General features: G+C 37.0%; 1 protein-coding gene across 1 annotated transcript in view; it reads left to right on the forward strand.

Annotated features, from left to right (window-relative positions):
* Positions 1-14,445, forward strand: part of CFAP54 (cilia and flagella associated protein 54) — a 330,907-nt gene that overhangs the window by 173,310 nt on the left and 143,152 nt on the right. The window contains exons 43-46 of the mRNA XM_055118311.1: positions 264-473; positions 4,033-4,099; positions 5,765-5,947; positions 8,845-8,931. Of these exons, the coding sequence (XP_054974286.1) occupies positions 264-473; positions 4,033-4,099; positions 5,765-5,947; positions 8,845-8,931 (547 nt within the window). The remainder of the gene's footprint in view (positions 1-263; positions 474-4,032; positions 4,100-5,764; positions 5,948-8,844; positions 8,932-14,445) is intronic.

Here is a 14,445-nt window from a genome sequence, read left to right on the forward strand (position 1 = left end):
TAGAAAAAAAATTTAAGTATTAGCAAGAGATTGCCTTTCATAAACTTTAGTCCTTTGATAATATTATGGTGCTGCATTTTATTCTTCACATGCTACCTGAGAGAAATGGGTATAAGCAATAAGTGGTATATATTAATTCTAGATTAATCCTCTAATCTTTTAATTTAAATGTTTCATAAGTGTATTTGTTTTCCCTTCTTGAAAGATAGGTTTAATAACAGAGGTTTCAGAAAATGAACTGCTTGATGCTGTTTTAATTTTAGAGCCGCTTTAAAATGTTGGTCTCAAGCTCTCGATGACATATTCAGAAAACCAAATGTGTTACATACATGGAAAGAGTTTGGCCCCTCACCCACGAGTGCCACCAATAGCTACACTCCTCCACAGTTCAAAGACTACAGTGAAGAATTTCTGTCAAAAGTTGACATTTGGGGGTGTTTGCAAGGAGCAGTGATATCAGCAAAGATAGCACAGTAAGTGTGACAAGGGAACGGTTATACGCAGCTGATAACTTCTCTTAGTGATGAGTGGAGAGTGCTCTGCCTCCCTCATGACAATTTCTGGGTAGCTTTGTTCATATCAGACATGTTTCCACAGATGTATTCCTTACGATATTTGAAGTTTATGGCTCTCCTCTTCCTATAACACCTTCCTCCATTGGAAGATGAATATCACCTGGTCATAAGTCTTCATTTGGTTCATAAATGCTCCTAAGCCTGGTGTCAATAAATACTTGTTGACTGAATGAGAGAATTAACTCCTGTGGGATCAAGAAATAACAATATGGAGGCCAGCAGGCATGGGCCTAATTTAAGAGTAACTCTTTACCTCTGGGAGGACGTACATTGGGCAAGTTATTTGTTCTTTCTGTGCTGTATGTTCTCTTTTTAACATAACTGTAGCTCTTAACTCATGGTAATTGAGGGTTACATGACGTACTGTATTCACAGGCTAGGGATCCCATAACAAACCACCATAGATTGGGTGGCTTAAACCTGGGTTTTTTTTTAAAACAGTTTTCATTCATGACCCTTTTTAACATAGCACTTTTTGTTTCTGTTTTGGGATCACACCCAGTAGTGCTTAGAGTTCACTTCTGGCTCTGTGCTCAGGGACCATGCCTCGGGGTGCTTGGGGAACCATATATGGTACAATATGGAGTTGGCCACATATAAGGCAGGTGCCTTAACCTCTACACTGTTTCTCTGGTACCCTCAACCAAAAAAATTTTACATGATCCTGAGTATACAGTATATAAAGGTAGGTATAAGCAGCAAATATTTATTGGTAATAAAGCATAAGCAAATTTGTTTTAAAACTTTTTAAGATTATAAGATCCCACATTCAGTTATATGGACCCCCCTTCTCCCAAGCTAGGGCTCAAACAACAGAAATCTCTTCACAATTTTGGGGGCTAGAAGTCCAAAATCAAGTGCCATTAGGGCTAGCTCCTTCTTTAAGTCCTTTTCCTTGGTTTATCTCCATCATTTTGCTGTGAGATTGCATAGTCTTTTTTTTTTCTTTTTGGGTCACACCTGGCGATGCACAGGGGTCACTCCTGGCTCTACACTCAGGAATCACTCCTGGTGGTGCTCAGGGGACCATATGGGATGCTGGGAATTGAACCCAGGTCGGCCGCGTGCAAGGCAAACGCCCTACCCGCTGTGCTATTTCTCCAGCCCCGAGATTGCACAGTCTTCTCTTTGTTTATGCCTGTTCATGTCTTAAAATCCCCTCTTTTAAGGCCAGGAGTCATTTCAGAAGAGAACACACCCTAAAGATCTCATGTTTAAGCATCTCCTTAAGGACTTTATCTCCAGTCTATATTCTAAGTTTATGAAGGTTTAAGGCCTCAATGTATGAATTTAGGAGGGGAGGAGGCACATAATTTAACCCATAGTATGTAATACTCTGTTAGTATCAGATATATATATTTATCTGCGGAAAAAATCCCACACAGATATATTTAAAAAGGCAGAAGACCTGAAGTTAATGTATTGGGTAGTACTTGCTTCCTCTATAGGCTCTTGGGAAGAATTTATTTTCTTGCTTTTTCCAGCTTTCAGAGGCATTTGTATTTATTGACTCATGTCTCCACATCTTTTATCTTTTGAACCAACAGTCTGTTCTCTGTCTGTCTCTGTCTCTTTTATCTCTCCCACGCACAGCCCTACCTTTCACCTTTCTCCTTTTTTCCCCTTTCCATCCTTACATATCCGCTTACTCTGACTCTCCTGCCTTTCTATTATAAGGACCATTTTAATTACATTGAATCCATCTGGATAATAAAGGGTAGTCTACCCAACTCTGAGAGCTTAATCTAATCCCATCAGTATTTCTCCATCATCATGTCAGGTAATTTACTAGGTAGGTTTGGGGGATTAGGATGTGGATACCTTTGGGGCATTATTCAGCATACCCACATAAAAATGCAAATGCCTGTCACTAGGCTTATACCAACTTAGCTCTCACAAATATCTTGAATGTTTGTTTAATTTAATGTGAGCATTTTTAAAGCCTAGTGAGAGTAGAGGAACAGTTTTCCATCACTTTTCCAATTCCATTTTTCTCTTATAGATAGGGTATGAGAGGAAAAACTTGTGTAGTATTTTGAACTATTGAGCTGATTTGAAAAAAAAATTCCTTTTCCTGCATTATTCTCTATATTTTCCTAATGACTGTATTTGCTAATTATATTGCTTTCAGATAAAAAGTGTTAGAGGATAGACCTTTTAACTGCTGTCAAGTTTTGGGTTTTGTACTGTTTGGAAGAAACACACACACACACACACACACACACACACACACACACTCACTCCCCACATGAATCTGAGCTCATGACTTAGCCTAGTTTGGCAGCAGAGAATAGAAAAGATCACAGCTTGACAAAGAACAGACACAGACAGCATTCCTGCCAGAGGGCACTTCAGCTACTCCCTGCCTCTGAAGTTATTACCTAGTGATTTTGAACCAACAGGCATTTCCTGGTGGCCCTGTTGGAAGCCTGACTTCCACAGGATAGATGCTTCTACAGGGAATTTGGCTGTTCTCAGACTCCCCACTGCTCCGAAGGGCTAAATGCTGCTCTGTAGGATCCGTGAAGAGAAGTTCTGCCATTAATATAACCAAACTGACTGCTTGTATTTAAAGAAGACTTAGGTAATATAGTCTAAACATTGCAAATGTAAATTTCAAACTTATGTACAGAAAACTCACTCTTTTAAGGAAATAAAATTGAAGTAAATGAAAAATTATTACCTTATTTGATGGAGAGACTTAATTCTGATAGTACCATAATATACCACTGGTGAGAAAACACATTGTTTAATGAGTCACACCTGGCGCTGCACAGGGGTTACTCCTGGCTTATGCACTCAGGAATTACTCCTGGCAGTGCTCGGGGTACCATATGGGATGCTGAGAATCAAACCCGGGTCCACTGCGTGCAAGGCAAACCCCCTACCCGATGTACTATTGCTCCAACCCCAGATGTTAATAAATTTTTAAAAAATGTACACTTCCTTTATGATAATGATTCCACTTTTAGGGATTTGCCAAAAGGAACTAATAGAACCAGTACTCAAAAGTATAGATAGAACAATGGTCAGTGTTTGCTTAAGCATTGGAAAAAATCAAAATGGAAATAAATATTTTTATGCTATAGCAAATCCATTTGATAGTCTATAAAAATCTTCACAAAATAATGGTGTCTGTTATGTTCATAAATGAAAATTTATTAAATTGTATACACTATGATTCCAGCCTTAATCTATGTGGTATATGTGTTCATGTTATTAATTATATATAGAAAAATATGAAATAAATGGAATAATATGTTACCCATGTTTGAATTTTAAGATTATAGGTGATTTTCCATTTTCTTATGTTTTCTGTATTCTAGATAACATATAAAAATGTAGCACTTTAAGAACAACAAGACTATTTTAATTTGGGAAAAAGTGATAGAGACTTACTTATATAAAGTATGCTTGGAAAGTAGTCTACAGATAAGTTCCTTTTTCTTCTACTTAGGTTTATTGAGACAGTGGATGTGAGTAAAAGAACCAACTGCTGCATTTTGTCTGCATTACTCTTTCAGGTAACACTTTTATAAATGTCCCACACGACCAGTTAGTTAAAAAAAAAAAAAGTGTAGTACTTCATTTTCATAAGATTCACAGGTAGGAGGAGAGCAGGAACCTTGATTAAGTATTGGAAGACCACCATTCCTTCAATGTCTGATGCCCAGAGATCCTTTCACCTTCCATACTTAGCCCAGTGGGTTTTCTCTTTGGGTGATGAAGGTTCGGAGTAAGCTCACATGACAAGGCAAGCAGCCACTAGTCTGTGTGGCAGCAGAATGACTACCTCAGGTGACCTCATGCAGCTCTGAATAAAGTTTTGCTTGATGGTGTGATGCCAAGTATATAGGATAATGAAAATGAAAAGTTGAAAACTACAGGAATTGAAGTTCTTAAGATTTGAACTTGAAGAAGAAAGGAACCCTCCTCCGCACTTCATCTTGAGATTCCTGGATGTAGCCAGAGGCCTCTGCAGTCAGCTAAAGGCTCTGTTTCCTTTGAAGGATGGAAACTCTTGTTCTATCTATCACAGGAGTCTGAAAGCTTATGAAATTGGTAGAGAAGTTCTTTGGGAAAGGAGATTTTGATTGTAAGGCCAGATACTCCAGCTGGCTTTTTTTTATATCCCTCATATCTGTGCTTGAAAGGGAAGGAGAAGGGGAAGTGGTTCAACAGGATACCTACGCTCACTAACTTCTTCCATGGAATTCTTTATTCTCATAGTTCTTGAAGGACAACACTGTTTATAATTTAAAAAATAAGAGATTAAAAATACATTTAGCTTTTTGCTTAAATTGGGAAGAATGCCTAAATAATAGTTTATTTAAAATTAAAATTAGATGATGGATTTTATTCTTACACTGGATCTTAGCCAAAAAGCAAAAAAATGATGAATTTTATTTTTTAAACCTTTTAACGTTTTAATGATTTTGAAGCAAATTTGTAAAATTAAAATGTAAACAACTAGAGTATTTTTAATAGAATTTGTTGATGCTTTAAGGAAAAATCTGATCAAAAATTTTAATATTAGTAGTAATGGACATTAAATTTTAATATAGATATTAAAATTATTTCTAATGCATTTGTTTTCAAGTAATTTTTAAGATAATATACATATAACAAATATTCATAAGTGTAAACTGATATTGTGTATTTATCTTGTTTAATTGTGGTCATATAAACTACTTAAGAAAGATTGGTCTAGTAAAATAATTTTCAATGCAGTTAAATATCCAGAATTATCTCTGCCTAATTTTCATTTCTAAAATAAGTTATCATGTCCTCTAATTATTGCCTGGTATAGTAGAAAGAACGTGGTTTTTGAGGTAAAACAACAAGAAATTGAATATTTTTTAAAATCACCATTTGATATGTGATCTAAGTTCCTTGCTTAAGCCTCAATTCTATCATTTGTGAGATAATCCTTTCCAAGGGTAAGTTAAGTGAGAAATATAATTATGTTTATAAAGAATTTTCCAATAGCTCTCAACACAAATTTGAGTCTCTAAAAATGAAAACTTAATAGAGTGATGAAAGTATTTAGAATATAATATAATATATTAACACACAGTACTGTTTATTAAAGAGTACTAGGCTAAGCATCTTAGGAAGACATACATGTACTATCCTTTCAGTTGAAAATGCGTTTTATAGTTCTATATTTCACTTTTACTAATTTTTAGGGTTTGCTTAGAACCACACATCCACACCCCAAAGCTGACCGTTGCTATGCTCAGTATGAAGTCACTCAGCTCCTTCCAGGCGTTGAACTTTTCTCAGACAGATACAGGGCTGATATTTGCACCGTGATTGCAAGTCTCTATTATGTAATCCGTGAGCTGCACTTTGCTAACCATAACCTCATAGTAAGTAATTGTAAAATCAACACATCCTCATTACTGTGCTATTGTGCCTTCTAATTATGCTACATGTTTTCCACTTCTTTTGTACTTTTCAATATTTGCTTATACTCTTTTGGTTCCCGCAAAGCAAAGCCTGGCAAGCTACCTGTGGCGTATTCAATATGCCAAAAACAGTAACAAGTCTCACAATGGAGACGTTACTGGTGCCTGCCCGAGAAAATCAATGAACAATGGGATGACAGTGCTACAGTGCTTTTGGTCAGTTGTTTAAATGGTATTTATTATTTTTCAACTTTTTGGTTTGGGGGTTTCTTCTGGCTCTGTGTTCAGGAGCACTTCTGGCAGTGTTCTGGGACTCTCTGCAGGGCTGGGATGGAACTGGGCTTGTTGTGTGAACATTGCACTGTACTATTTCTCCAGCCCCCGTCTCTGTATTTAGGATTCTTAGTGGTACTTCAAAATTACACATAAATATATATTTTGAAATTTTTGTACAAGTAGGATTTTAATTTTTAATTTTTGGTAGTTCTTTTTGGAAGAAATTTAAGCAATTGGTTTGTTTCAGATTTGAATGTCTTGAACAAAGAATTGAATGTAACTCAGCTCACTCCGTAAAGTCATTTTGTTCTTATTTATGCCAAAACTATGAGAGCATTTCTTTATTAAGATAATTTTATCTTTGTGTCTCTTGTCTTTTCTCTGCCAAGGGTGCACTGAAGTGAGCAGCAGTTTCTAACTGGAATTAAAAAAACACCCCGATGTTTCTTAATGTCTTAGGAAATTCAAAACTGCAAATACAACCCTCTTTTCCCTTGGGGAAATAAATCAGTTTATAAAATACATTTAAAGTTGTTTGCATTTGTAAAATCAATTAGTATGTTCTGTTGGTCATTTTATTTTCTTCCTTAATTTTGTCTTGAAAATTTCTTTTCTTTCTTTTTAGTCTCTTCCCTTTCCACTGTTTGCTTCTTGATATGCTTTCTTTTTTTATGTTTTTATTCCTTTCCTTTATAATTTTCATACCCACCTTTTTATCATAAATTATTTTCTATTCTCTTGTTACACATTCACTCTCTTTATAAGATTTATTGCCCCCTGATGTAAGTTGTTAAATTATAAAGCCATGTGTTAAAGTGAAGAGGTTGATAAATGCTTTTAACACTTGACAGATTTGGCAAGAAATTGTTTATTAGAAAAATATCAAAATGGTTCTCCTTTCATTGTTAAGGGGATTCATTTCTAGATTTAGAAAATAGTTCTATCCCCTGGGTAACCTTTAGCTGTCTAGTCATATTCATATATAATACATATCACTGCATTGGAAAAGAAATGAGAATTTTTTTCCCTCTGAAGCTTAAGAAATTGAGAACATTTTTCTGAATAATTGAGCAATTGGCAGCAATAAAATGGGTGTTTTCATTTCCCACTAAAGAAAAGAGACCCAGATCTCAAAGATAATAGCCACCCTTTATTATTTTGTGTTTCACTAATTGTAGCAAGGTATTGTCTTATTTGTAGTGCATAATAGAAAGGGATATATTATGATCAAAACCATTTAAGACAGTTCTAACCTTTTTCAAACCCTATAAGCAGTTACCAGTGGTCTAACTAGAGGCTACTGAGCAAACCTGGTAAGATGGAGGTAGTTTCTATTTTGTATTGTGTTTCTTTGTGGTTTTGCAGTGCTGGGGATTGAACTCAGATCTGTGTGATGGTATATGCTTTACCACTGAACTATTTCCCCAGACCCTCTAGTTTATATATTTTTTCCACTAACCATGAGATATCCAGATGAAGGAGACTGTGACCCATGTGTTTGTTTGGGGACCCCTAGCTGTGGAACCACGGGAGAAGTTGGTTAAATAAGGATGTTGCCACCCTGTGAGCCCACCACTTCTTGTACCATTTTTCTTTTTGATGGGGGCAGGGATGTGGTTGCAGGATTTGTGGTTCCGTTTTTTTATGTTTGTTTGTTTTGTGGTATTGTTGGGGCTACACCCAGGGGTGCTTGGTGTGTATGTGGGCGACTCCTAGATCTGAGCACAGGGGTTGCTTTTGGCAGTGCTCAGACATCCATGTCGTGCAGGGGATCGAACCTGGGCCTCCTGCATGCAAAGAATACTCTTAACCCTTTGAGCCATTTTTTTTTTTTTCTGGCCCTGAGCTTCAATTTTGAATTGAGATTTGGAGCTATGCCTAAGTCTAGGCCACGGGTCTCTCAGCTCCTGTCTCTGACTGTACAGTTAATTATTATAGCCCTTATGTATAATGATGGGACATCAAGAAGAGCTGACCTTTCAGTTAAATCTAGAAAAATAAAAAAAAATTGTGCAGAGGGTACATCTAAATCTTCATTGGGAGACTATGCCCTCTGTAGACCCAGACTTATTCAAAAGTGCAGAAGACAAAATAGACATGTTATCAACATTTTTTTTCTCTTAATAGAAGAGTTCTAATTGAATTCAAAGAGCAGCTGACATGGAGCTGAATCAGTGTGAATTACTAGGGGACTTTGATGTAACTCCTTTGTTTCAAATTTTACAATTATTTGATATCATGTTAGGTAAAATTTTTCCACAGGCCTCAGTGATTCATATATTAAGTTTTTTCAGAACATTAGTTAATTGAATTTTTTCTTTTTCATGCTTAAAGGATTTTGAAACTAAGGTTTTGGGTATGATGTGGGATCTATTTGACATCCATGATTGTACTTTAAAGTTCTGATAAAATTTTGAAATGTATGCTAGATTATTTTACTTATACCAAACAATATAATCTAGTGTGGTACATTAGTCAACATTCTTTATAACCTCTTCTACAATTAATTATGGCTAAGTTTTATTATTAGGCTATTAGTTTGATAAAATATGGTTTGAACAAAGTGCTTTTTCTCTTGGTAGATTCTGCCTCTCCTTGCATTGTATCAGTATTTTGTCTCTGTAATTTGTCAAGACTTAGTCAGAAATCTAGAAGCAAGAATCCTCAAGGTATGTTCCATGATTTTAGAGCATCTTATAATCTTTTATATATAAATACACACATGGAAGAGCCTGGCAAGCTCCCCCTGGTGTATTCGATATGCCAAATACAGTAACAATAACAGGTCTCATTCCCCTGGTCCTGAAAAGAGCCTCCAATCATTGGGAAAAACGAATAAGGAGAGGCTGCTAAAATTTCAGGGTTGGGACAAATGGAGACGTCACTGGCACCCACTCATGTAAATCGATGAACAAGGGGATGACAGTGATACAGTGATATAAATACAGACTGTGTTTAACACCTGAATTGAATGTTGAATGTAAATTGTATGTCAGTGATATCTCAATATCTCTCAAATTTTATATTCATGAACTACTGTGGATATTATTCACTAATATGGTGCTAATGCTTATAATAATAACCATCTGATTATAAGATGAGAATGTACATACATAAAAATAATGTAAAAAGTATTATAAAATATGAAGAAAGATGGGGCTGGAGCAATAGCACAGCGGGTAGAGCATTTGCCTTGCACGTGGCCGACCCAGGTTCGAATCCCAACATCTCATATGATCCCCTGAGCACCACCAGGGATAATTCCTGAGTGCATGAGTCAGGAGTGACCCTTGTGCATTGCCAGGTGTGACCTAAAAAGCAAAAAAAAAAATGGAGAAAGAGACTGTAATATAGATTTAGAATTTATGCATTTATTTTGATGCTTAAATTTATGATCATATTAAGGTATAAGCAGCCACATCTGATAACACAGCTCCTCCATCTCTAGTAGCCCAGTAGACCAATGAGTCTATTTGCTGAAGTTTCTGTGAATATGTTTTTCGGTAATCAATTTTTATAGGGACCACATTCATCAGCACTTGAGTTGGATGCTCTTCCTGATATGCTTAACTTTATGGTCCTCATAGTTAAATACTCAGACCAATTGGAAAGGGAATCCAGCTCAGGGTCTTGTATGCCTAAGCTTGTGCTCTAATACTGAAGTCATATTCTCAGCCTTTGCATTACTTTTTATTGAGGTAAGATTGACTTAAAGAGTGCAAATGTTTATGTGTCTTGGGGTATGGCGTTTCCATACCACATTTGAGTGCCAATAATCTGTCTACCACAGTCCTTTGGACTTTTCATTTCTTCCTGCCTTCTTGATATCTTTGGCTCTGTGGTCCAAGTCTAAGGGCTTGTTCTCATTGGAACTTAGGTAATTAGTGAGATTACCCAGTATTTCTCCTGACTACTTCATTAAGCATGATGCCTTTCAGTTCTATCCATGCTAAAGCAAAGGGCAATGTTTCATCTTTTTTTTTAAATAACTGAGTAATTTTTATGTGTATATATATATGTGTGTGTGTGGTGTGTGTGTAAGTGTAAGTGTAAAACATCTTTAGTCATTCCTTTATCCTTGAACACTGCAATTGTTTTCAGGTCTTGACTATTGCAAATAGCACTGCAATGAATTTAGATGTGCATGTATCTTTTTGAATTAGTGAGTTGTGTGTGTGTGTGTGTGTGTGTGTGTGTGTGTGTGTGTTTCTGTTCTTGGAATAGATACCTACAAGTGAATTGCTAAATTACCTGGTAATTCAACTTTCATTTTGTTGAGAAGTACTATGCAGTTTTGCACAGAAACAACCAATTTATACTCCCAAACATTAATGAGGGCTCCTTTATTCATATCCCAACCAACTTAATTTTTTTATGTTTTTAATTCTTGTGTGACATAATAACACAGTCTTTTGATTTTTTATTTCCTTGATCATCAGTGAAACACCATTTTTAAGTGCCATTGGTCATCATCTGTGAACATTTTATTTGGAGAAGTGTCTGTTCAGATCTTTTCCCCATTTTTTGATTGGAGTGGTTTTCGTTGTTGCTGTTGTTGAGTTTTGTGAGTTTTTTTCTTAATATCTTGGGTATTATCCCTTTGTTAAATTTATGAGTGTGCAAATATCTTGTCCTATTCCATAGGGTGTCTTTTTGTTTTAGTGATAGTTTCTTTAGAAGAGCAAAAGAATTTTAGTAGAAAGTTTCTGTGAATTTATTGCTAAGGATCTTTATGTATATCATGGGATAAAAGAATTTTTCAGTGCACAAGAAGTTGAACAACTAGACTGACAGACACAAATTTTCACTTAGTCCCAGAACCTAGAAGTATCTGTGCCTTCAAAAATTTCCTGCTCACTTATGATTGCAGGCTTCTACTTTTAATGAATTTGTCTTATACTTGGGTCATATGAACCTACAGAAAATTTGCTCTGTATTCTGCACTTTCTTATCTGTCATTGTCACTGTCATCCCAGTTTCTCATCGATTTGCTCGAGCGGGCACCAGTAATATCTCCATTGTGAGACTTCTTGTTACTGTTTTTGGCATTTCGAATATACCATGGGTAGCTTGCCAGGCTCTGCCGTGCGGGTGAGATACTCTCAGTAGCTTGCCGGGATCTCCAAGAGAGGTGGAGGAGTTGAATCTGGGTCGGCCATGTGCAAGGCAAACGCCCTACTGCTATCACTATCACTATCACTGTCCTATCACTCCAACCCTACTTTCTTATCTTTCACTGTCACTGTCACTGTCATCCCGTTGCTCATCGATTTGTTTGAGTGGGCACCAGTAACGTCTCCCATTGAGAGACTTATTGTTACTGTTTTTGGCATATCCATATGCACGGGTAGCTTGCCAGGCTCTGCGGCGGGGGCTCTCCAAGAGGGGCGGAAGAATCGAACTCGGGTCGGCCGCTGTGCTATCGCTCCAGTCCACTTTCTTATCTAGAGCATGGAATTCAACCTTATTTCATATCTTTGTATACACATGCAGTCATGCATAAACTTACATAACACATTAATCCAAGGCCTTTATTTCTATATTAAAAATTCAGAAAGCATGAAAATTTAAGTTGAGGCAAAACAAAGAACTTTAATAGACTATTTGCTATTTCTGCGCTTAAAATATTTCTTGGCCTACATCTCCTGCTCTTGCTTTCCATTCCACAGCATAATTAACCGTGTGCTGGGAAATGTTTCACAACATCTCTTTAAAAAAGATCCCTGATTTGTGGCATTTGTAATTTTCATGGTGTAAATACTTGCACTTGAACCAACTATAACTTTCTAACTAGGCACTACTGCACGTAGAATTGGGCAAACTGCCACAGTCAGCTCTTGCAGTTGGGATTCAGAGAATGCCAAAATACCACTGACTTGATCTTCATTCTTCTTTCTCAGATATGCTCTCTATCCTTCACCCCCAAATCTGGATCTCATTTTTTAATGAGGAACAATTAGACTTACACTGAACTTCTCTTTGTACTCAGACCCTGCATATATATATATAATATATATATATATATATATATATAGCTTTTTGGGTCACACACAGCAGTGCACAGGGGTTACTCCTGGCTCTGCACTCAGGAATCACTCCTGGCAGTGCTGGGGGACCATATGGGATGCTGGGAATCGAACCTGCGTTGGCCACGTGCAAGGCAAACGCCCTACCTGCTGTGCTATTGTTCCAGCCCTGGCATATATTTTTAGACCCAAGTAGTCCATCACATTCTATTTCTAAATCAACATGATACTTTTCTAAAAGGAATTTTGATGGTGTTAATACTTTTTTATACCCTTTAAATTGAAAGGAAAATTGTGCTACATCCAGCACTGTTCAGGGGTTGTGACAAGCTCAGTTGCACGGGGGTCTTTCCTGAAGGTGCTTGGTGGACTATATGGTGTGGGGATCAAATCAGTGTTGGCCCCAGGCAAGACAACTACCTTAACCCCTGTACTGTGTCTGTGATGCAGACTGTTACTAAATTTTAGCACAGAAATAGGCAGTTAAAATTTTTTTGGAGACCAGGGAGATAGAGTAAATGGCTGACAGGCACTAAGCCCCAGGTTCCACCTCTGTCAGTGCATGGCCCACTAAGCAATGGGCACGATAGCGACACTGTACATGAGCAGTACTGAATTTTGAGCTGGAACACTGAACTCTGAGATTTACACAAACCATTCTCTAGACCCTGAATACTACTTGGAAAACTTTCACCAAAATCTTTTCTGTATCACATTTTCTGAGTTATTGAATTTTTCTTTTTTTTTTTCTGGGGGTGTTGGTTACTGGGGATCAAAACTAAAGATCTCATGCATAAAAGGCCTGTGCTTTACTACTGCACTATATTCCCAACTCTATGCTACTGAATTGAATTACTAAATTACTTAGGAGATTTGCTCCTCTGGGATACTAATAATATTTAAAAATAAAAACTTTGGGGCTAGAGCAATAACACAGTGGGTAGGGTGTTTGCCTTCCATGCAACTGAGCTGGGTTCGATTCCCAGCATCCCATGTGGTCCCCTGAGCACTGCTGGGATAATTCCTGAGTGCAGAGCCAGGAGTAACCCCTTTGCATGGCTGGGTGTGACCAAAAACTAAGAAAATAAAAAAATTAAAACTTTATAAACTTTTTCACTCTTTTACAAAGCAGTGCTCTCTTCAAGATTGCAAAATTCTCGAAAGAAGTTGTCTCATTTATCTTTTAGCTTGTTATAGTGTTTTGAGTAGCAAATCCACAATAGATGATATACAGTGATAAATGAAGATTTTTAAAATTGACTTTATCAGTCAAAAGCCTCCTCGTGTCTATACTCTTGTCTGCACCAACTGGGAGCTTGCGTAGAAGATCCAGAGTAAATACTGATTTACCACTGAAGTAACATCTGGTGAATACCTCCTGTGAAAGACAAATGGGTGAATTTCTCAAAAAAAAAAAAAAGTTAACCCTCTTGCTTCTAAGAGAGTGGGATTAATGAAAAGAGACATGGCATGTCCTCAAGAGGCATGCAGGCACCAGTTCTTGATCATTTCCAATTGGTGCCCCCTGGTTCTTGGAGTCTAAAGGAGGGGGAAATAACTTTGACTCTGTAGGTTTCACTAAGTTGGTAAGTTTTAGGCTTGAAAAGAGAAGTGATCAGTTGGAGAGAGGAGGAAGAAAAAGTTGGCAGACAGTAATGTGGAAAGGGCAGAGCTGAGATTCAAGAGTTGCCGGTGTCTGGGCTGCAATAGTTCAGTTTGTGAGGGTTGTGGGAGGAGGTGATAGAAGGTAATCAGCAGATACCAGTGATCCAGGACATGAGGCAGTCAAGGAGCCCTGTCTTGAACTCCATTCAGACTATGGAGAGACATGATATGAGAGGAAAATGAGGAGATTGTGGGGTCAGAATCAGGTACTGATTTGATTTTATTCTGTTATCATTCAGAGGTAAGGAGCACAATACCTCAACTGAAACGGGGAGAAGACAGCAGAGGAGGAAGTTTCAATAAATAAATATTTTATTATAGAAAAGATAAAAGAGAAAAGAAGTAAAAAGGGCTGCAGTGATCATAAATAACATGTCAGAAGGATATCCTGAGAGAAGATCAAAGATATATATTATGGAACAAAATTTTCATCAAATGAATATTTTTTAATTATAGTTTTAGCAGTTTATAAGCCTTTTTTTGTCCTAGAAT

The sequence above is a fragment of the Sorex araneus genome, chromosome 10 (genome assembly GCF_027595985.1).
Source record: "Sorex araneus isolate mSorAra2 chromosome 10, mSorAra2.pri, whole genome shotgun sequence".
Lineage (NCBI taxonomy): Eukaryota > Metazoa > Chordata > Mammalia > Eulipotyphla > Soricidae > Sorex > Sorex araneus.